Below are 24638 nucleotides of genomic sequence, written 5' to 3' on the forward strand. Positions count from 1 at the left end.
ATTTGGGAGCTGGATGGCAGGAACAGAAAATTACACATACACTCTATAGTATTTTTATTACATTGATCAGGTATACTGCCTATCAGTATTCAGTTTAGCACATAGTGAATGCCTGAGTGGTACATTGTAGTCTAGCCAAAGAATATATGAAGATGTAGTTCTACTGTACATTAAAAGAACTTATGAGATAGTGATTAATGTTTGGGTAAATATAATAGTTGAACTGTAAAATAGATTCATCTTTGTTTTAGCCTTTAGTTTTCAAACTGATGTCAAGAACACTTAAATTGCTAAATAAATCATCTTGACTTGGTTGAGATTTAGTCTGACTTAATCTTCAAATATGTTTATGAAATACAACAAGCTTTTTATTTTTAATCCTCTGGGATGCAACCTTTGAAACAATGCGCCTTGCGCACAAGCCAAATGATTAATGGATTCCCTAAACACTGGTGTTGTAGTCATTCCTTACCTAATCTTAACAAATAGAAAACAAGAAAGGTTATTTTAATACTACTCACATTATACTTTTTTTTTTAACAAGATATACACTCACTGTACAGAATATGCCAGCAAGTTTTAGACTGCACTTCAGCTAAGCTGGAAGGATGCAACAGCCACTTGTATGTAAAGTCAAGTCAATAATCTTTCAATACTTCAACATAAAAAATAAAAGAGGCTAACCCAGCTGAAATTAAAGTAAGAAAGCCCAGAGCCCCAAGTCCTAGTCCTCGCTTCATAATACTTTCCACCTGCATTTGGTTCATTCTCACATAGATGACACTGTGACCATCATGCATTTACTTTTCATAACAAATAAAAAAAAATCTTCCAGGAACTCTTAAATTATGAAATAAAGCTCTTTGTCTCAATTTAATGCTTACTCTGGTAAAAGGAGAGAAAATTCCAGAATGTTATGCTATTATGTGGCTGATGTTAAACACCTTAAAGTCTATGACTGGGAATCTCAGATGAGGCAAACTGGAGCACAAGGAGCCTGATTTCTGATTTGTGTCCTTGCTGGGCACAGGGCCAACCTTGGCAGAAAAGCCCATGACCCAGTTCCTTCTTCTCACACAGGCATACTCAGTGAGTGATGGCTGGAGATCAACTCTGAAGGGCAGTGTAGGGTAAAGGTTTCCTCTCAAAATGCATGAAACAGAATGGAAAGAAAGCAAACTCTAGATCCTACAAAAACTCACAGATTCTATGAGGAAAATAACAGAACAGCAGCAAATGAAAACATAGGGTGAGGAGGCCATAGGGGAGAATTCAAGGAACCAGAAATGGGGCGTGTCCATCCAAAGTATGTAAAACACCATCTAACAATAAGTAAGCACCTAGCTTAGCTGTAAATCGACTTGCTAAAACAAAACAAAACAAAAAAAACAAACAAACAAACTTAAAAATATGAATCAAGAAGCTGTTTGCAATTGATACCTGCTAGGAAAGGGAAAAATCAAGTTTTCTTCAATGGAAAGATACTAGGTATAGCAATCACATTCCAGGGCAGGCTCATGCCCAGGATTAGCTGGACCCAGGATTGTGGTGTGTACTTTTTTTGTTTGTTTTTTTTTTTTTTTTTTTGTTGTTTTTTTTTTTGAGACAGGGTTTCTCTGTGTAACAGCTCTGGATGTCCCAGAACTTACTCTGTAAGTTGGCCTTGAACTCAGAGAGATCCACCTGTGTGAGTTACCAATGCCAATGAGGGGCTTGTTTTGTTATTTTTTTGTTTGTTTTTCTTTGGGGGGGGGGTGAAGGAAGGGAAAGAACAGGAAGTTTGATGGGTGAGGAAGATCTGGGAGGAGTTGTGGAAGGTATTAAAATACACTCTCTGAAAAAAATGTGAAGAAGAAGAAGGAAGAAGGAAGAAGAGGAAGAAGGAAGCATCATCATCATCATCATCATCATCCTCCTCCTCCTAATCTTGGACAAAATCTTCAAATTGCATCTGCCAGGACTTAGCTTTCAGTACTGGCAAAAAATGACTCCAAAGCTGGGTGTGGTAGTGCGTTCATGCAATCTCAGTACCCAGGAGACTGAGGCATGTGGATATGAAATTGGGCCAGCTTGAACTACATAACAAGATCCTCCCTCCCTCCCTCCCTCCCTCCTTCCCTCCCTCCCTCCCTCTCTCTCTCTCTGTGTGTGTGTGTTAGAGAGACACAGAGAGAGACAGAGACAGAGATACTATATGAATAGATATACATCTACATTTTAAGGGAACTTAATGAGGAAACCCTAAGGGCATACCTCATTATTCTAAGTAACATCATATCATGGGTTTTGAGAAGGAAAGGGGGACATAAACTCCAAATGTAGAGACCAAAGAACAGGGGTCAGAGGGTGCCAAAAAACACCCTTTCCCTATCATGTTAATTCACCTTTTTATAAAAACTTTACTATTACTGTTTGTGTAAGATGGTGGCAGAGGCAGGTGCCACAGAGCATATATGGAAGTCAAGGACAAGTCTGTGGGGTTGATTTTCTGCTTCCACCTTTATGTGGGTTCGAGGGATCAAGCTTAGGTTATCATGTCTGCCAGGGGAGTGCTTTACCCACTGAGCCATCTTAGCAGATTTAATTCACCCTTTTAAGATCAGCTTTCTCAGATTCTCTTCCCAGAGGAGTACACAGTCATCATTGTAAACTCACTGTGACAGTTAATATTGACTGCCAAGTTGATAAAGTCTAGACTCACCTTTGGGCACACCTGAGAAGGACAGTCTACATTAGGTCAGCCTTTGGGTATGTCTGTGAAGGGTTATCTTGGTTAGGTTAACTGAAGTTCCATCACTGGAATGGGCAGCACTAATCCCTAGGCTCATTATTCTAAAGCTAGCTAAGCACCAACATGCCTTGCTTCTGCTTCCTGAGTGTAGCTGTCAAGTGAGAAGTGGCTTCCAGCTGTGCACCAGGATTTCTCTATGATGGACCGACTGAACTGCGAGTCTTCCTTCTTTCAGTTGCTTTATCACAGCAAGAGGAAAAACATCTAACACACTCAGCAACAACTAACTGGATGCCTTGTAGTCTATACGTTTTAAGCAACCTGCTCAAGTATGTGTGCCATAATTCTGAGGGACTCCTGCTCTTCCTCAAAACAGTCTCGTATAGTCCCAGCTGGCTTTGAATTAACTATGCAGCTGAAGATGGCATTGAACTTCTAGATCCTCTTATTTCTACCTCCCAAGTATTGAGATTTCAGGCAAGCACTACCAAACTTAGTTGAGAGATTACTTTAAAATACTGTTTATTCCCACAGAAACAGCTGATCTGAGCAAGTGGGAGCTCACAGACCCCAGATTGACAGCTGGGGAACCAGCATAAGACTGAACCATGCCCCCTGAATGTGGGTAGGCCTGGGTAGTCTATGGGGCCTCTGGCAGTGGAACAGTATTTATCCCCAGGGTAAGAATGCACTTTGGGACCCATTCCCCATGGAGGGATACTCTCTCCCCTAGATACACAGGGGAGGGTCTAGGCTCTGTCCCAAATGATGAGTCCCTCCCTGGGGACTGGATGGGGGAATGGGGGATCAGTGGGGGGTATGGGAGGATGGGAGGGAGAGGTAACTGGGATTGATATGTAAAATAAGATTGTTTCCAATTTATATAACATTTATATAAAAATATTGTTTATTTAAGTGTGTGTGTGTGTGTGTGTGTGTGTGTGTGTGTATGTGTGTGTGTGTTTGGGGTTGGGAATGCGTCAAGTGACAGATGTGGATTTAGAGAACAACTTGTTTGCAGAAGTCTGTTCTCTTTTTGTACCACGACAATCCCAAACATTGAACTCAGGTCCTCAGACTTGGCAGCAACAGCCATTGGCCTCTGAGCCATCCTGGCAGTTCTGAGAATGTCTATATTCTAGGCTGTCTTGTGGGCTTCAACAGCTATACTCTTTAAGAGACTCAATGGCTGACAGAAAACAGCAAACTGTGCTTGGGCTATCCACAGGGTCAAGCCTCTCCATCTTGTCCATTTCCAAGCACTGGTTCTGATAGGCTTCTGTCACACATCTAGCTAATAAACCATTTACATTTTCCACATATGTCCAGATAATAAACCATTTATATACCCCCGAAATACATAATTTCAAAGAATTTCTGCAAAGTCATGCTAAGGTGATAGATTTCCCTTAAACATCTGAGTTCAGTGCTATACAAGTGGTATACATGAATGGTTTCAACTTCCCTTGCTTTTGTTAATAGGCTGTCTCAACAATCAGACATTTTTGTGAAGGAGAAACCAAGCACCAGATTCCCATGTTACTAAAGACACACACTCAGTGCCAGCACGGATGCCAGTCTGGCTAACTGTGGCTGGGCTGCAATGAACAGGCACTTCTGATGTAGTCTGGCATGTTTTGGAGCCATGACAACTTGTAGCTCCAGGAAAGCATAGCTGTTTGCCTGGCTGTTTAACCTTGTCCGCTCTAAGTCAATTAGTGCACTCATGACATTTTATTAGTTGTCCTGGAGTTAAATTAACTTAGATGATGCTTTGTAACCTATAAATTTAATAAAAATCTGTGTTGAGCTGGGTATGATCATTCATACTCAGCACTTAAGGGGCTGAGACTGCCAAGAGTTTGAGGCCAGCCTGGTCTACATAATAAGACCCTGTCACAAAACAAACAAAATAGACAGACCTGCATTTACATTAGACACTGCTACGCCAACAGCTGATGTGGAATCTAGCAACTCACAGCCTGTTTAATAAAAAAAGTGGTAGTGCGTGTCTGTCTATCAATCATTCCAGAGTCTCACTATGTTATCTAGGGTAGCCTTGAACCTGTAATCTTCCTGCTTGGTGATGGAAATTTAGGTGTGCTAAGCCTAGCAAAGTATTCCCCATTTTTTTAGGACCAATGGAATAAAGCAGCATGGCTGCTGTGGCTATGGTAGAAATGGTTATTTAAACACAGTGGCCAAAAGCAGACAGGCCCTCGGTTAATGACATCATACACTAATTACTGGGTATCCAATTTCAGAGGCTGCCTTCTGGCAGGGTGGGGGTGTGGGGTGTGGGGTAGAGTTTAAGGAAGCAGCCCGGTGGAGGGGGGGGGAAGATGGGAAGAAGGAAGGGAGGGAGGGAGGAGGGGAGGGAGCAAAAGGGGGTTGGAGAGGAGAGAAATGTGTGTATAGGCGCTCTCTGTGTCATGTTATATGCTACAAAATCATCTTAGGTACTCTGTGAAATAGTGCAGAACAGCTAAGCAATGTAATGCAGTGGTGAAGATAAGCTCAGGTTCTGGAGACAGAGGAACTGGCTTGATTCTAGAGTCTGCCACAGTCCAGTGAAGAGGCCTACAACTCTGGCAAAGAGATCAGCTAGGACTCCTCATCTTCGATGGGAATGTTTATGGCTGTTTTGTGAGGGTTCAAGTACACACAAAATAAACCTTTGTGCTCAGCTGCACTAGGGACTGGAGATGGAACAGAGGAGACCAGGAACTGAAAAAAAATCACAGTCTGATGACCAAATCTAGCACTGCTGCCTGTTTCTGTGTGGGCCTGAGTTAAGGCTGCTTTACACACTTTTCTCTTTTGGAAACAGGGCCTTCCTTCCTATGTACCTCAGGCTGACTTCAAACTCATGACCTGGGCCTTGAAAGTACTGAGATTTTATAGGCTTACACTACCAAGCCTAAGTAGTCTTTACAATTTCAAATAGCAAAAAGATAAATCTAAGGAGTATTTTGTGACATAAAGAAAATATACACAAAAACCAATTTTAGAGTCTATCAAGTTTTATTAATTTATAGCCACACTCATTTGCTTATGTAGTATCTATGGCTACTTTCAACACTATGGCAGAGAAGCCAAATATTCTGGTAGATAGATAGTATGGGATTTGCAAAGTATGAAACATTTACTATTTATACCTTTAGAAAATATTTGTAAATTCAGAGAGACAGGTTGGTGAATAAGAGCCCTGGTTGGCCTTCCACAGGTCCCTGTTTTGATTCCCCCAAACCAACAGAAAAGTTTACAACTACCTGTAACTCTAGTATCAGTGAATCTCAGGTTCTTCCAGTCTCTGTGGGTATGTGGTACACAAATACACGGCGCAGGCAAAACACTTATACACATCAAAATTTAAAAAGCCTTTAAAAAAATGCAAATCCTTACAATAGACCAACGTCAGAAAATAGAGGAAATAACATTAGAGAAGAAATTCTTGTAATTTTTCATCAGCTAACAAATACTTATTTTTTAAAAATCTGTAACAAGTATTACTGTTATCAACAGTAGTACTGACTACATGAGAATTCAGATTTAGTAACAGGCAAAGAAAGAAATGAATGAAGTACAATCCTTACTGATAAATAAAATCATGATACAGTTGAAAACACCAAAAAGAATAATTATGACTCTGCAATGTAAACCTTCAAGATGTGAATACAAATCTCCCCTGCTCATCAATTTGAAGGATTAATATAGTAAAAATGAACGTTCTATCAAAGGCAATCTACAGATTCAATAAATCCCATCAAAATTCCAACATAATTCTTTGCAGATCTTGAAAGGACAATTTTTAGCTTCATATGGAAACACAAGTACACAAGTACAGGGTAGCTAAAAAAATCCTGAAAAATAAAAGCACTGCCTGGGATATTGGCATCCTGGATGTCAAGTTGTACTACAAAGCTATAGTAATAAAAACAGTATGGCATTGGCACAAAAGCAGACACGTTGGTCAGATGGGAACAAATATAAAACCCCACAGCCAGACATTATGCCGAGAATAAGAAACCTCGGAACACTTAGCCCTAAATGTCTCCATCAAGTCTTCCCCCCCAGAGCTCAGGAAACTGAGAAGAGACAGTAAGAGTCTAAGGCCCAGGGGGGATGTCAAACACCAGGAGAGCAAGGCTCTCGAAATCAACATGAACAAAGCTCACCTGAACACAGAGACTGAGGCTGCATGCACAGGGCCCGCACAGGTCTGTACCAGGTCCTCTGTGGATATATTATGGCTTCCAGTTTAGTGCTTTTACGGGATGCCTGAGTGTGTGAATGACTGGGGTCTATGATTCTTATGCCTTCTCTTGGGCTCTTTTCCTTGTCTTGTCCACCTTCAATATAACATCCTTTGCTTTATCTTATTCTGTTATATTTTAAAAAATGAATGAGAGAAAAAAAGAAAGAAAGATAGATAGACAGACAGACATACAGATCTAGCCACTAAGGTAAAGGTTAACTGAACTGTCACTTATACCTGCTGGGAGAGGGAATATCTATCAGTTTTCTCCAGTAGAGTGACACCAACCACTCTAGGACAGGGCTCATGTTCAGGAGTAGTTATAGACTCCACAGTTTAATTTTTTCCTTTTTGGGTGTGGTTTTACTTTGTTTTCTTGTGTATTGGGTTTTGTTTTTAGAGAATAAACTTAATTGGGTAAGTGAGGGGGGTGGTCATGGAGAGGATCTGGACAGGCTTGAAGGAGAGGAAGAATATGATTAAAATATACTTAATTTAAAATTTGTTTTAAATTACTAGAAAGTATAAAAAGAAGAAACTGGATATTTAAAATTGCACATACAGACAGTTAATGGAGAATTATGTTATATTACCATTAGCTCCAGAAAGCTCCTAGCATAAATGTCTTGATATTGGTTGGTATAATCTCAGTTAAATATTGGTAAATAGGTCACAGGTCCCTATTCAAATGTTCTTGAAGTTAAGCACTTCTACAGCATTAACTTGACCCAACTCTCTAGACTCTGTATTCTCAGGTACAGAGCACAAGTGATGGAAGATATGTTAGTGGTCATTTAGGCCACCTACTTTCTAACTTCAAGACCCTGAATGGTGACCCCACTTGAAAAGATTGAAGCTAAGTTGCTATACTACAAGCTTAACACCTGACATCTCTCTCCTTAACCAAATGCAGAATAGGCAGGCTCTGTTTTGTTGTTTTTAATCTAAAAGGTTCCTGTGGACAAGCACACTTTCTGAACTACAAATGGGCTTTCAGTGTTCTTTTGTAAATATGAAACCTTTGAAATGATCTGAACATTTCTTGGAAGAACCAAAGCTTCTTGATTAAAATGCTACTGTGATAAAACTCCCCATCACTCTCCAGGGCAATGCAGGATGCTCTTAATTGCTTTTCCTGTCTTTCTTATTCAGACCACAATGACATGCTAAGGTCTCCCCCTCATTTCTCATGTGTGGGTGTGCACGTGTATATGCATCTTTTGGCATATGTGTGGGTCAACTGTGGGGTATGGGCGCAAATACAAATGCATGAATGCTCATGTGGAAGCTTGAGGCTGATGCTGTTGTTCAGAATCATCCTTGGATTGTTCTTTTACCTTATTCAAAGGGCAGGGTCTTTCAAACCCAGAGCTTGCTGACATGGCTAGTCTGGCTTGCCAGTCTGTTCCGATGATCTTTGTTTCTGATCTCTGAGGCTGGTGAGGCCACCATCCATTCCAGCATTTATGTGGGCTTCTATGAATCTAAAATGTGGTCTTCATACTTGAGTGGCAAGCACTTCAACCACTGAGCCATTTCTCCAACCCCAAGCTAAAGTCTTTGTAGCAACCTGTTGCTAATGACTTCATCAGCCTGGGGCTTATTCCTCTTTCTGCCACCCTGTTATGATTTAAAAATAAGTTCATATGCTTGACATTTGTGCTTCCCTAAGTGATGTCTAAGCCCCTCTGTTCTATTAAATGTGGGACGGTCTTTGTGACTCCCTTTTATGAAGATAAGCACAGAGGAGATGATAATGTTTGATATTAGATCATAAAAGGCAGCATGGCTTCACCGGCTCTGATCTTAACAGGTCACTATACTGGGTCAAGTCAGCCACCATGTCATAAAGCCACGACAGTGGAAGATGAAGAACCAAAGGTTCCTATCTAAGCCCAGCATCAATTGTGGGTATGAACAGGATGCTCCAGCCCAAGTCAAGGTTGTGGATAAGTGCAGTCCCCAGTGATGTACTGCCTCCACCTCCATGAGAGATCCCAAGTAATAAGTAGTACTCCAGAAAACAAAGATAATATGTGTTTATCAGGGCTGGAGAAGCAGCTTAGTGGTTAAGAACACTTGTTGCTTTTCCAGAGAACCTGGGTTTGGCTTCCAATACCCACACAGAGGTTCACAAATGCCTCTAACTCCAATTCCAGGGGATCGGACACCTTCCTCTGCCCTCCTTGGGCAAAATGCTCACATATACAAAATAAAACGCTTCTAAATGAATAAATGTTTAGTGTTCTCTCATGTTGCCATGTTTTGGTGTAATGTATTGAATAGCAAAAGATAATGACTACAGACCCACAGCATTATTTACAGTGGACTCCTGTAGAGAAGACATTAACCGTATAATGCTGTTTATGCTTCTATGCCTTTGCAAATGTTATCCATGTCTTTGTGTAAAGTCATTATCTGTCTGGTAAATGTCTATTGCTCCTCTGAGAGTCAGCTCAAGTATCATATTCCCTATGAACTACTGAGTCTCTTGTGGGAATCTGGAGTTTCTCTCTGAAATTGGTAACATTTTCCTTGTTATAGAAAATCTGTTGTATAGTGTTTCTTTAATGGTCTTGAAACATTTATTTACTCCCAATGAACCTGGTATATCATACGTACATAGGGAATGCCCTGGAAATATTTGTAAATTAATTTTATTTCTCACTTTAATCAGTTGTAAACCAAAATAATTAAAAACTCTAAACCATATAAACTAATTGAATTCTTCTACTTTAAACTGAGGACCCAGGTATAAATGGTAAAGGGGTGTGTAGAGCAAGGTTTCAACTTGTTAAAACATGGAATACAGTGTTAAACATCCTGGCTCAGTTCCTAGAGGATATAACAATATGAATGCTAGATTTTAAAATACTGACCAACAAAATGACTATCTGACCAAATTTAAGATGTTTCCATTTGATATCTTAGAGTGCTCAAAGCAAAAAGCTGAATAACTTATTTCATAGTCTCAGGCAAGATGTCTGGAGACCATTCTAAGCTTGTAAAACACATCCTCAGACTAAGTTTGTGATTCCAGCCTTGAAGTCTAGGAAGAAATAGTCAGTTGACCATCTTTCAATAAAGTCTTGTTAACAAGTGTTGTGCCTTAAAACCTGAATTTTCACTGAAAGAATGAGCCATCTGCTTTGAATATTTTCTAGACTAAGCCTCTATTTGTGCACTGCTTTGATCTTTTGGCACAATGGGAAGCAGTGATCCAGTCCAGCCACACCTCAATCAACTGTGCTCATTTAATTTATCCCAGAAACACTGACTGCCAGACCCAGCTGGAATTGTGGTCTCATCCTAGCATCAGGAAGAGGAAGATACATCATGGAGAAGAGCTCTTTTGTGTTGAAAACTGTCAGGAAAATGTTCTTTTAACCTCAAATACATAAGAATCCTAAGAGAGAGAATTATAGAAAAGAAATTGTGGGGAGAAGCTAGCAAAAGCAGTTACAGAACCCCACTATAACAAAACTACTATTTAAGAGCCCAGACAAGACAGGATCAACTAATAACTCTCTACAGCATCACCGAATAAAATAATATCACATTATAGGCAAGTGTAGATCTGTCTTTCAAAACAGTATTAAAACAGATGATAAACCAAGGGTCTAGATGCTGAACTTAATATACAATATGCTAGAAAGTGCATTAAGTACTGGATGGGTGGGTCAACTTAGGGAACTTCCATATAAGGGATGTCAGATTAGATAATAACTTGTTAGGGTATGAGGAGAAACAAAAACATTAGAAATAGATACTATTCCTGCATAAAAATAAGTAAAATACATGCACACGCTGGTTTTTTTTTGGGGGGGGGCAGTGCTACAGCTGAATCCAGAACCACTGAGATAAATCACAAACTTTGCTAATATTTTCATTCAATAAGAATTTATGGTTTGGTAGGAGCTTGGTATTTTCAGACAATTGTGAAAAACAATTAGGATGTGAAGGATTTCATTTTGCACAATGTCAAGGATATCTGGTTGTTTAGGAAGAAGCTCAAGTCATAAATAATACCAGGGAGAGGAAGGTAACTTCTTCATTAGTCAAATACTCATCATCATGATATAAATCCATGGATCTGAGTACATATGCTTCAGAGATGCTTAAAACACTGTCATTTCTGTCTACGAAATAAATCAAGTGAGTTAAAGGACAAACATCTCCTTAAATCATGCAGCTGTAACCACAAGAATGCAGGATGTGTCTGCAAACCACAGCATATAGAGCTGATAACATTTTTATGATTTTTTGCTATTGCATGAATAGTTTCCTTAATCAAAAGACTCCAGAAGGGGAAAAATTGTCTATTGTGGGATGCTTCTTGGAGGCAATTAGGCAGGCCCTAATGCCTGTAGCTAACCCACCAAAGTCCTTCAAGGACAAAGCAATGGAGTTGTTGAGGTAGTATTGAGCTCTCTGGAGACTCAGAGGCTCAGGAAGAAGATTAACACTTTTTATGATTACATTTTAGTGAGGAAAAACTGATTATCAGGTCCAGGACTTGCAGGTGATCAGAAGAATGCATTTTAAAACAGAGCACAGGAGGCATGAACAAGGCAAACAGTAGCAGGGATATTTGAAAACTGTTTAACCACTACCAATGCTGTCCTACTGCTACTGCTGACCACTCCTGGGTATCTGGCAATAAGTAACATGCATGAAGTGAGTACATTTAATCCTCACAATATCCCTTAATGTAAGATGTATCCATTCGTTTTTTGTTCATTTTAGGTTAACACATAAAGTACTGGATTTCATCTTAGCATCTTTTGTGTATATATCATTATACTTTACTCTCCACTGTCCCCTTTCCTGCAGTTCCCATTTCTTCCCCCAGTTAGTTTCAACAGCTCTTCCTTTCTTCTCAGACCCTCGTTTACCACGCAAGTTTTAGTACTGACTTAGCAAAGGAGAATCTGATGCTCACAGATGTTAAGTGAACTGTGGGAAGTTACATTGGTGCTGAAGGGTCCAATGAGAGCCTAAAGGCAAAGCACCTTCTTTACCACCAAGCTAAAAGGCCATAGACACTATGTAAATACCTTGTAAGGGAAGCTAAAGAAAGATTGCTTTTAGTTTCTATTTTCTATCTTACTGCTGTAAAAGCTACTGTATGCATTGTAGTGTTGTGGTTGATGCTGCCCAGGCAACTTCTGACAGAGAGGACAGGAATATCTAGGAGGAATGGGATAAAAGAACTGAAGATACTGCAAGATGAAAAGCCTGTCTATGCTCATGAATTGGCAAAGTTAATACTATAAAAATGGCTGTACTGCCAAAGTGATCTACAGAATTATTATAACCACCATCTAATCACCAATTATATTCTTCATAGAGCCAGAAAAAAAAAAAACCCTCTAAAATTAAGGTCAGAACAGCCAAAGCAATCCTAAGCAGAAAGCAGTGTTGAAGGTGTAACAACTAGTACTACTATAGAGCCAACAAAACCTACAAGGTTCTGGCATAGAGCAGATACCTGATAATGGAATTGAGAGTTCAGAAATAAACCCATAGAGCTAATACCAAATAATGATCAAGAAAGGCATAAAAAAGGACACATTCTTCAACAAATACTACTGAGTTAACTGGATACACACACACACACACACACACACACACACACACACACACACACACACAGAGAGAGAGAGAGAGACAGAGACAGAGAGACAGAGAGAGAGAGAGAGAAACTAGACCTCATCTCTCACCACGCACAAAATCAATTAAAAATGAACCAATGACCTTAATGTAAGACCTGATATTTTCAAATTGCTAGAAGTACAGATAAACAAAGCACTTTAAGATAATAGGCACAGCAAGGAAATTTTTAAAAAGAACTCCCTACTACAAGAAATTATCTCAAGAACTGAGAAATGGGATGGATATGAAATTAAAAAGCTTCTGTATAGCAAAAGAAATTAAGAGCTACATGAAAACAGCTAGCCCACTGAAAGGAACAAATCTTTCTCAACAGCTATCCAACAGGCATATAAAGATTGCAAAAACTAAACAACAAAACCTCAAATCACCCAATCAATAAATGGACTACAAAGATGAACTACAAAGGCCAACAAATATCTGAAAAGAGTTTGATATCCTTAGTTGTCAGGAGATGAAAGTTAAAACTGCATTGAGAATTAATTTCATCCAATAAGAGTGGCTTCAAAAAGGTAAATGACAAGAAATACTGGTGAGGATGTGGGGAGAGAGGGACCCTATGCAGTGCTGGTGGGAGTGTGAACTGGTTTAGCCATTTATGGAAGTCAGAGTGGAGGTTCTTCAAAAATTAAAAATGCAACTACTATTTGTTCATCTATACTCATTAGTTCACTACACTAGCAAGGAAATGGAACCAGCCTAGGAATCTACCAACAGATGAGTCAATAAAGAAGATGTGACATAGAATTTCATTAGCTGTAAAAAATGAAATCATATTTGCAGGAAAATGGGTGGAACTGGAACTCATGCTAACTGAAATAAGCCAGAATTAGCAAAACATATAGCAAATTTTCTCTCACATGCAGACTTAGATTTACGTGTGTGTGTGTGTGTGTGTGTGTGTGTGTGTGTGTGTGTGTGCATGCACTTGTGTGTATGTATGCATGTGTGTAGACCATACAAGTAGGATGGGGACAATCAGAGAGAGGAAAAAATTTTAAAGATGAGAGGCAGGCAGGAAGAGAGTCCATGGGTTATATGCAACATGAACACACAAAAGGGAGAGAAAAGGAACCAGAAAGATAGGTAAGTGTTGTAAAGGCAGTGGGGGAAGGAGATGAATAAAAGCAAAGTATGATGATGTAAGAAGATGCCATAATGAAACCTACTCCTTATGATTACTTAAAAAAAATTAAAAAGCAATTGCCCCCCCCCTTTTTTTCCCTGAAGCCCCAGCCTACAAGGAATATAGGTAACAACCAAGGGGCCTTGGAAACTCTTGATATAGCAGACCAGAATTTATTTTGCTTGTTGCTGTGAGGGTTTTATTCTCTACCTTGCCTGAGAAAGCAGGAATTTTGTAAAAGCTTTAGTTTAGTAACCAGTGTGGATGGGAACCTGACATCAAGACTGACTAACCCTTTAACAAGCAGTTTTCAAAAGCTAAAGTGATAATGAGTCAGTTTCAAGCTTTGCAAATTCTTACTTAGAAAACCTTTTGCCTTCTTTGTGGTAGAAGACAAGGAGAGACATCGGCAGTCTTTATAAGTAAGTTTGGGGACATAACAGGACTCATAACTTATTTCCCCAGCTATCCCATACTTATGGGTATAGAGAATGTTCGCAAACTATAGGCTCGGGAGCACTGTGTGTGGCTTACTCACCAACGTGGTTCCACTAGTAGATCTAACAGTAGCTCTGACTGGACTTTACATTTTGGTTTACTTTCCTGTTTTTTCTTTCAGGAACTGCTCATATAATCACATATAATCATGGAAGAGTTTCCTTCTAATCTAGTTGGATTCCTTTTTGGAATTGCTCCTGTTTTGCTATATTCTCAGTATATAACTAAAAATATGTTTCTAAATTTCTTTCTGTAACTCAAGGGATCTTTTTCTTAAGCTCAAAAGTTAAGAGGATGGAGACAGCTCTTACAAAATTGGACTTTGATATCTGACAAAGCACAAGAGGGAACCTGTGGGCACTAGGGTAAACTGCCATGTTTCTATAACCTGACAACATGGCCTCCAGTCCTCTAAGATTAAGTTAAATCTGTCAGGTTTGGCCTTAACACTGTAGTGATTTACTGAGATCAGTGTTTCAAGCATATTATGATGCCAAAATGTCTTTCTATATTTGGTGCTAGATTAGATTCAAGCATTTGTTGCATGCTTATTGTTATTGTAGTCTGATATTTTCAGTAATGACATTGCTTCTACTAAATTCTCATCAAATGATGGTTCTCTGACTCCAAGCTTGGATACATTGGGACTTCTAATTTCTGTATAGACAGGGTCTATATCCCTGTTCAGCATGTAGAAACTTCAGAAAAAAGAACTTAGGCCAGCATTAACCTTCAAGATAAGGAATTAAAATCTCACAAGGAGAAACTGAGGCAAGTTATAAAGAGAAAATTAAGGGGGTTGGGGAAGATAAAGAAGCCAATTTCCCCTATTGGAGAATCAACTGGATCACACAATTAAGATTAGGAACTATGTTTACAGTCTGTGAGAATTAGAATGTAATTGGTTCCCTTAAGCTCACAGAGAGTGGCACCATTAGGAGGCGTAGCTTTGTTGGGAGTACGTATGGCCTTGCTGGAAGAAGTGTGTCACTGTGGAGGTGACCTTTGAGGTTTCATATATGCTCAAGCCACACAAAGTAGCTCAGTTCACTTCCTCCTGCTTGCGAACTCTTAGACATCTCTCCAGCACCATATCTACCTCCACACTGACATGTCCCACCATGATGATAATGGACTGAACCCCTGAACTATAAGTGAGCCCCCCCAATTACATGTGTGTCTTCACAGCAATAGAAACCCTAACCAAGACACTTTCAAAGCATGTCTTGATTGCTTTTCCCTAACACTATGATTCCCTTGACTCTATGCTTTCATCTTATCGGCCTATACTCTTGTATAACAAACCCAAGAAACTACCCATGAATCAAGCGTGGTAGTACAGTCCTGTAACCCAGTTCTGGGCAGGCTGAGACAGAGGATTGCCATAAGTTTAAGGCCTGCTGGGCTAGATATTGAATACTGGGGCCAGCTTAGGTTCAGAGTGACATGCTGTCTCAATTTTGTTCCAAGAAAAAAGTTACCAAAAGCTTTGTGGTTAAGAACAAGTATACCAAAACATTTTAACTTAAGCTTTTAAGATTTTTTAAACAATGTAACTTCAAAATCATATAACTTTTGTTTTTCTTTTTTTGAGGGGAAAAAGTGCATGCATTTGAGAAAGAAAAAATAAAACAATGGACAATGCACAGGAAAAGTTGGAGGGAGGAAAGGAAGGGGAAATATACATTTATTTTTTAAAAATATTAAAAATGTCTGCTTTCTTTTGACATATATAGCAAAGGTTTCTTTGACTTATTTATTTATTTATATTTTTCTCCTCTTTGGAAACAGGGTCTTGCTATGCAGCCCTGGCTGTCCTAGAACTTATTATGTAGATTTGGCTGGCTCAAACTCAAAGTCCCACATGCTTTTGCCTCCAAAGCACTAGAATTAAAGGTGTGTGCATCAATCCTAGCTCTTTTGACCTGTGTGCTTACTTTATACTTTGTTGTGTATACCTTGAATGTGAGTGCATGTTGTTTGTATGTTTAGGCCAGATGTCAATGAATGTCTTACTTTATTCTAATTCACCTTAATTTTTGAGTCAGGGTCTCTTCACTAAGTCTGGAGCTCAGTGCTTTGGCTAGAATGGCTGCCCAGAGAGCTCCAGGGACCTACTTGTCATCCTCCCTGCCCTAACTGGGGTTACATACATGCATCATGTCTGGCTTTTATGTGGGTGTTAGCACCCAAACTCAAGTCCTCATCCTTGCATAGCAAGGATCCCATCTACTGAACAATCTCTCCAACCTTTATTTCTTACCTATAAACCTCTCCACTGCATCTCACCAGCCACCTTATAATCAAATTCATTTACTACAGAAAAGTTCTGTGGCTCAGCAGTTAGGAGCTTTTGCTGCTCTTGCAGAGGTCTGGAGTTTAGTTTCCAGCACCCACACCAGATGGCTTACAATGCCTGTAACTTGGCTCCAGGGGATCCAATACACTTTTCTGCTCTCTGCAGGCACTTGCATTCACAAGTGTACAAAGCCACATACACATTTCTTTCTTAAGCGGAAAGCATTTCCTAAAGAAAAAGTATACTAAAACATTTTTACTTATTTCTTTTAACTCACATGGAAATATAACTTCAAAAGCAAAAATTGTATAAGCAGCTATTGTTAAGTATAACTCTCCCTTGAGAAGCCCATGCCTACATTTGAGTGTGAACAACTGTTTTTGTGTACACATGTGTGCATGTCCATGTGAAGGCAGAGGGCAATCTCAGCTGTCATTCTTCAGCCACCTTGTCTTTTGAGACAGTGTGCCTGTCATTACCCTGGAGTGCCTGTCTCTGCCTCCCCAGTCCTGGGATTATAAGTACACAGTAAAACACTAGGTAGTCCTTTAAGAAATGTTGGTTCTGGGACATGCCCAGGAATCTACAAGGATGACCCCAGCTAAGACTCCTAGCAATGGTGGATTCATAGCCTGAACTGGCCATCTTTGTGACTGGGCAGGACTTCCAGTGGAGATGCCAGTCCAACCATATAACCTTTGACCTACAGTCTGGGAATTATATGATGATTTTAAAAGATTCTGCATGAGGTGCCATATAATTGGGATTATGAGAAGACTTTTTTTGGTTATTTGTAGTATTGAATATCATGGAAATTACACAGACCACCCCTATTAGTTTTTGATACTGTTCATATGTTTAATGAGTGGTTTAAGATCATTGTTCTTCATCCAATGTGGCCAAGAGGAGCGAAAAGGTTGGATACTCCTGCATTATCCTTCTCCATTTTGCTGACTCATTTAAACAGATCCAGTCTACATACAGACTTTCTAAAGATTTAAAAGACTTATGAACTGCAAAACTACTGCAACCAGAATACTTTTAGTGTCATACTGGCTAGTTTTATGTCAACTTGACACAAGCTAGAGTCATCAGAGGAGGGAACCTTAATTGAGAAAATGTCTCTACAAGATCAGGCTGTAGGAAGCCTGTAGGGCATTTTCTTAACTAGTGATTGATGGGGAGGGCTCAACCCATGGTAGGTGGGGCCACCCCTAGGCTGGTGGTCCAGGGTTCTACCTGAGAGCAGGATAAGAAAGCCACAAGGAGCAAGCCATTAAGTAGCACCCCTCCATAGCCCCTGGACCAGCTCTTGAGTCCAAGTTCCTGCCCTCATTGATCTGATGATGAACTGTGATATGGAACTGTGAGTGAAATCAACCCTTTCCTCCCCATGCTGCTTTTGTCATGGTGCTTCATCACAGCAGTAGTTATGATAACCAAAACAGTGACCAACAGATAAGGGAGCAATGTGGATAACCCACTAGAAAAACCCAAAGGAAACTGAAATAAAGGACCTTCTAAAACAATCTCAAAAGCAGTGCTAATACTTGTAGCATCTTTCACCTTAAGTTCTGAAACATACCGTTCCACAACTTGCTCTAAAATACTTGTGATTTTCTGGTACACAGATAATCCCACTTCCACACTTGAGTCACTGAAGGGTTCCTTGGCAGGACTAACTTGACTTGAGAGGTCTGACATTAGGTTAGTCATTCCAACTTATTCAGGTGCAGTCCCTAAAGAGCATGTGACTAGTCTTCACTGCTGAGTCACAGGTTACATGAAGAGATAGATATTCAGGTGATAATCAGAACATACTTTTGAGTTATACTCACTCTGCTACAGTTAGAAAGAAATTGCAGGAGCCAATTATTAGGCTTCTTTACATCCTTTACATCCCCAACATTTCTCTGAGGTTCTGCTATCCAGATGCTTTTGTTCTGCACATTCTTTTTATATTAGTGATGCTGCTATCATTGGTTCAGAGCCCTTCCTATGTGCGTGGTTTCAGTGTAAACTGTCTTCTTCCCTGGATTTTTTGTGAATGTTAGAAGGTAATTTACATATCTTATGTATAGTTTCTATTTTATAACCATGTGTTTTAATTTGTGTCTATTCAACAGAGGGTGTATTATACATTGCATTGTTCAGAAAACAAGAATGCAAATGTAATCATATTAATACCCCCATCTTCATGGGTCCTATGTTCTACTGCTAAGGAAGAAGAAAAGAGAGTGAAGGGACAGAGAGCAGCATGAACAAGCTAATTTAGACTGGAAATCTTTTGTCTTAGTTAGGGTTTTTGTTGCTGTGATGAACCACTATGACCACAAGCAAGTTGGGGAGGAAAAGGGTTTATTTGGCTCACACTTCCATGGCACTGTTTATCACTTGAAGGAAGTCAGAACAAGAGATCAAACCAGCAAGAAACTGGAGGCAGTATCTGATACAGAGACCAAGGAGGGGTGCTGCTTACTGGCTTGCTTCCCATGGCTTGCTCAGCCTGCTTTCTTTTATTTTATATCTTCTTTTTTTAATGATGTATATATATACACATACATACATACATACATTTTTTTTTTTTTTTTTTTTTTGCTCAGCCTGCTGTCTTATAGAACCCAGGTCCATCAGCCCAGGTAGTCCCACCTACAATGGGCTGGTCCCTCCCCCATCAAGCAATAATTAAGAAAATGCACTACAGCTGCGTCTTATGGAGACATTTCTCAATTGAAGCTTTCCCCTCTCTGATGACTCTAGCTTGTGTCCAGTTGACATAAAACTAGCCAGTATCTCCTTGTTCTGGCAGTCTGTAGTAGGGTGGCTGACGTGGTCAGATCTGTACTACTACTGATGTCCTGCGGTAGGCAAACATCTCACTGCTACTGACTAAATGTATTCTTTTAGAGAAAATGCTGCTGGCTAAGTATATGTTATAGGGAATATCGTAACAAAATTCAAAGTGTCTTAATTATTAAAACAATTGAATGTGTGTGTGTGTATGTGCATGCTATGCTGCACATATAGAGTCAGTAGACAATTTTGTGAAGTTAGTTTTCTCCCTTTGCCACATGTGGGTTAGGAAGATAGAATTCAGGTTGCCACTACTGCTTAGCAAGTATCTTCATCCACTGAGCAATCTTGCCAGCCTGCAAGGCATTTATTTTCCTAAAGGAAAATATTCCTCAACATACATAACATCAAATGTCTTGGTTACTGCTTAAGACAGCTTCTAGTTACTCATCCTAGAACACAGAAATGCCTGGGGCCCCTGAGTCACAATTTCCAACTCTCCCAGCCCCAGTCTTACCTCTGAAATGAAAACAATGTATTTCAATAATGACATTCCCAATAGTCGTAACCAAAGGCCACTGAAAACATTCTCAGAGTGAGACCTAAATTAATGATTTGTGAGAGCTAAACTAACTGCAGCAAAATAGTAACAGCATCCACAAAGTACAGTGCTTAGAGATGTAAGAAACTGCTGACAGTATCGTACATTAACACAAAGTACTGAGAAAGTCATGTACTAGATAAAGAAACCACTGCAGAGAGGTGACCCCACTTTCTATGGGCCACAGAGTTAAGTGGTGGTGTCTAGATTCCAGGCCTTGTAGTCTGGTTCTGTGTCTCAACATCACCTCTCTACTACTTTTTTCCTCTTACGGAAGTCAGGATGGAGTGGTCACACCCAGCAGCAGGTGCTACTGTAAACACTGAACAGACACTGTTTAAAGCCTGCACTGGGAACCCCCAGGCTCTGGAGCCCCCTGCCTGGTCAAACTCAGAATGCTCAGCTCTCATTACTTATGTTGTCTTCAAGCATCGTCAGTGAACAGTGTCTTACAAAATGCTTTAGACAAAATCTTAAGTCCCTAAGTTGGTAAGTAAATATCAATTTCAAATTCAAAATTTTGTTGAGAAAAAATCTATTCTCTGTAGAAACAGCAAAGAAATAAATGCAGGAGCGAAAGTAGCCAAGACTTCTGCAGTGCTTTAGGGATCACTCATACAGTTCTTGAGTTTGCTTTTGAGATAGGGTCTTGCTGTATAGCTCGAGATGGTCTTTAACTTAGAATCTTTTGCCTTAGCTCTCCAAGTGTTGTTATTGCAGGCATACATCACAACCCTAATCTTTGCTAGTGTATTTTCTTAGGTAAAATGTTTTACCACCTACAGTTTGGGGCAGAGTTTAGAAAGTATAAAGTACTGTACAGTAAAAACAACAGGTTTGGCCAGCCAGCTGCAGAGGTGCTGTGTGAGCCATGGGCAGAAGCAGTAGGTGCAGTTGACCCCTAAGAACATAACTGGGGAAAGCTAAGTGCAAGAGCAGAGGAAGCTTGTTACAGAGGCCACTCCATCATAGCAGCAGATGTGGAGAATACAGACTCTGAGCCCGGGACATGACATGACATGGCTTCTTTACTTTTCAATCTCCTGATGACCTTGTTTCCCAAAACGATGTCTTTATTACTATTGACTAGAATGGGCTACAAGTGAAACAGCTCTGTTCATATAAAGTAGAATCATTCATTTACAAGTGACTGCTAAACTATAGACATTGTGTGGCTCCTAAGTGCCTTATGGTGACAAATACATGCCCCTGCAGTGTTCAGACAATCAGGACACAGATTTCCTTTGCTTTTTGGCTTTCTCTGATATACAACACTCTGGTTGATATCAAGCATTTCACACCTGCTGCTAAAGTCATATGGAAAGATGGTCATTGAACAACTTACCTTTTATCCTTCTTGGCTGTGTTCAACATTGAGGTTGTGGGGCACGGTTACATTTTTTTGAGCAGTTTAACATCAAGACACAGACATTTCAGGGAGAGCTGACTTTGAAGGAGTGAGGTCAACATAAGCATGGGCAGTGTGTCCAGTGGATGCAAGGCCACAGGATGTGTGAGCTTAGTAATCACAATGGTCACTTTCCTATAAACTGATTTCCTTAGTCAAACCTCAAGGGCATCAGATCAAAGGAAGACACTGCCACAGCTGGACTTTGTTTCCCAGCCAACTGGCCTGTTAAGGAGAATCTAGACAGTGTCCTGGCAGCTGCTGAACACAGCAATCTATGAAAAGGAATTCAGAATACTTTTTTTTTTTTTTGCTTAAAACAAAACAAAAAACCCCCAAAACCTCATTTATCCCTCTGTTCCTCCTTTTCTTTATTAATATTTTAAGAATAAAGTCAAAGCCCTAGGGTTATCCTAGGTCCTGACCCTTAGAATCCAGTGTATTCTTCCATAGGCAGAGAGGAACATGAGGAGGTACAATATAGCTCACGGCATAGTGACTTAAAAACAAAATAAAACAGATTATATATTTATAATCATCATAAAGTATATTTCTAAAATAACCTAACAGCAGCACACTTGGCTGCTCCCCTCCCCTAGTCAATTTGTGGTAAGTTACTAACCAGGACACTGTAAAATCAGATGGGATGGTTTTGCAAAAAATCATTAATTGGAGAAATTTAGTTCTATGCCCTGGAAGTTCTGTTCAAAACATACAGAAAGAAATTATAAATGTGACTATTAACACACAGAAAGAAAAAAAAGCCCCAAGCCCCAAAGCCCACTATGTCAAAAGCACAGCAACCCACACAGTAATCACGTGAAAATGAGGGGCAGAAAGCACACTGGGGAGTTCATGACCACACAGAGCAAGACGTGAAGGTGACCATGGAGAAAGAAAAATGGAAACAAACAAAAATCATTTCCGTAGTTAAGGAAAGCTGTTTCTCACCGTTCTGAACAAAATGGCTGAACTAAGAGCATCTGATTGGCTATGCCCATATACCCTCCTCCTCATCCTATGGGGAGAGATGACATGGGAACAATGCCCCAGGGCAGCATGGGAATGAAAAAGAGTTGGTTAGTATTAAAACAAAGACAAACATAATGTAGCAGAAAAGAAGTTTTGCCTTTTTTTTCCCCCATTAGGTTCTAGTCCCCTAAACTACAAATTAGTAATTAGTTTATGGTTCCATGTTTACTCTTCTGCCTTTCCCAGAGCTGGGTTTGCAACATTAATCAAGTCAGAGTGTTTCTGTAGGATCTGCTAAAGTTGCCTTTCTCCATCTGTTTGTCTCCCCATGCCAATCACTTCCACTTCATATCTAAACCTGTTCCATGGAACATATCTGACATGCTTCATGCAGAGGCTAGACAGTCTTAACTCCAGTAGCAGGAATCAGGCAGAGCAAACAGTGCTTTAGGGGGACACCAAGCAGATAACTCTCCATTTTATGTAAGGCCGATTCTGTTTTCCTCTAAAGCATTGGGTGTGTCTCAGCTGGCTTACTCATCTTATAGAACCATTCCTTCTGAGTCTTAGAAAGAATAACAATTTGGATATCAGCTGCTATTTTCATCTATATGATTCCTGTGGCTACTATTTAGGACAATGTCACAGCTGTCACTTGGTGGAGATTTTTAGCAGGGGAGTTTTTCTTGATTTGGCAGTCATATGGACATGATTACTTGGCTATTGTTTTTCCCCTCAGCTTTATTTTTTATATATTTTAACACTGGGTGTGACGGAGATGTTGGAACTGATTTGGACACAGAAATATGAGGTAATCTGCTCAACAGTCTTCCCCATTCATCACAGTTGAGATCTTGGGAGGGTTTTTCTCCTTTAAAATATTTGCAAATGAGGATGATTCCCTTCAGTTTCACGGATTTCTCTTTTGCACTAGTAGCAATCTAAAGGCAATGACATCCCTTGAGAAGGTCATGCTGAAGGGGGTCTACCAGGAAACGAAGGGAAGAAATTTAAGTTTCTTCTATCACCTTTAATTTTTTTGGCACTGGAGGTTCAAATCAGGGCCTTGCACATGCTAGGCAAAGCTATTGACCACTTAGGTAAATCCCAGCCTTCAGCTGTACCTTTCACCAAAGATGGGCAGGTTGTATAATTTGTAATTCAACAAGAAGTAATTTTTATCCTGAGCTGTGCTTTGCTGAGCCTGAAAAAAGTCCTATTTCCTAACTTGGAACCAATTCTTTAATAACAAAAACGGGACTCATTTTTTTTTCTCATCTCAATGCAATTATTTAATAATGGTTCTCAAAAACAATTGAAGCACATGTTCATAAGATATTCAGAACCATCCATTTCTTATACATGAATTACTGGGAAAAAGCTGAGATTCCTCTTCTAAATCTACAATCTAGAATTTGCAATATGCTACCACATGGATATGGAACCATCGCTTTTAAAGAATGAGACATTCCAGCACAGTCTTACCTGGTCTGGGGAGGGTTTATGGTTCGTCTGATTGGAACGGGAGGATTTGAAGTGGTCATCCTCATAGTTGTCAGCCATTAGTTTCATTCGATTTTGTGTCTAAAAAGAAATTCATAGTTTACATTGAGATAAATGCCTATAATACATGGTAGAGCAAAAGAACCTTAAAGACTTTCATGACCATGAAATTACTCCTGTCCACAATAAAATCAATTAAACAGACTTTGGGAGGATACTGTCAAAGCTATTCATATACTGAAGCCATAACCTTAATGTCACCGATCTAGAGACAAGGTCTTTAAGAACTCATTCAGACTCAGTGAAGTCAAAGGGTTGACTCCTAACTTGTGATTATGGCTGTGCTCTAAGAGCAATGAGTCACAGATCTTCTCTATGTGGACACAGAGAAGACAACCTCTCAGGTGAGGAAGAGAACTCTCACCAGGGAAGGAGTCAGCAGAGACCTCACTTGACCTTGGATCTCTCAGACCTCTAGACTATGAGCAAACAGATAACTACTGTTTTGGTCACCCATCCTACATTATTTTTTATGGTCATTTGAGCCAAGATAGCTAGGTAACTGTGCAGGGAAGACAAGTCTCAAAGCAAGCATTTTACACAATACTTTGAAAGATATTGTTAAATAAGACTAGATTGAACTACACATGACATTCTGCAACTTTAATTTTTTTAGTTATATTTAGGTAGGACTCATTTTCATTTTATCTAAGAACTGACTCATTATCTTTTAAAACAACTATTCAGTTTTGGGTAGATTTTATACAGACATAAGG

General features: G+C 39.7%; 1 protein-coding gene across 8 annotated transcripts in view; it reads right to left on the reverse strand.

Annotated features, from left to right (window-relative positions):
• Positions 1 to 24638, reverse strand: part of Erc1 (ELKS/RAB6-interacting/CAST family member 1) — a 273287-nt gene that overhangs the window by 25387 nt on the left and 223262 nt on the right. For 4 of the 8 annotated variants that reach the window (XM_051203833.1, XM_051203832.1, XM_051203836.1 and 1 more), the window contains 2 exons: positions 23845 to 23943; positions 22339 to 22405 (listed from right to left, as the gene is read on the reverse strand). In XM_051203833.1, coding sequence (XP_051059790.1) covers positions 22379 to 22405; positions 23845 to 23943 — 126 coding nt within the window. In that variant the 3' untranslated portion in view covers positions 22339 to 22378. The remainder of the gene's footprint in view (positions 1 to 22338; positions 22406 to 23844; positions 23944 to 24638) is intronic. The other 4 variants (XM_051203830.1, XM_051203828.1, XM_051203831.1 and 1 more) reach the window with 1 other exon arrangement.

The sequence above is a fragment of the Phodopus roborovskii genome, unplaced genomic scaffold (assembly GCF_943737965.1).
Source record: "Phodopus roborovskii unplaced genomic scaffold, PHOROB, whole genome shotgun sequence".
NCBI lineage: Eukaryota > Metazoa > Chordata > Mammalia > Rodentia > Cricetidae > Phodopus > Phodopus roborovskii.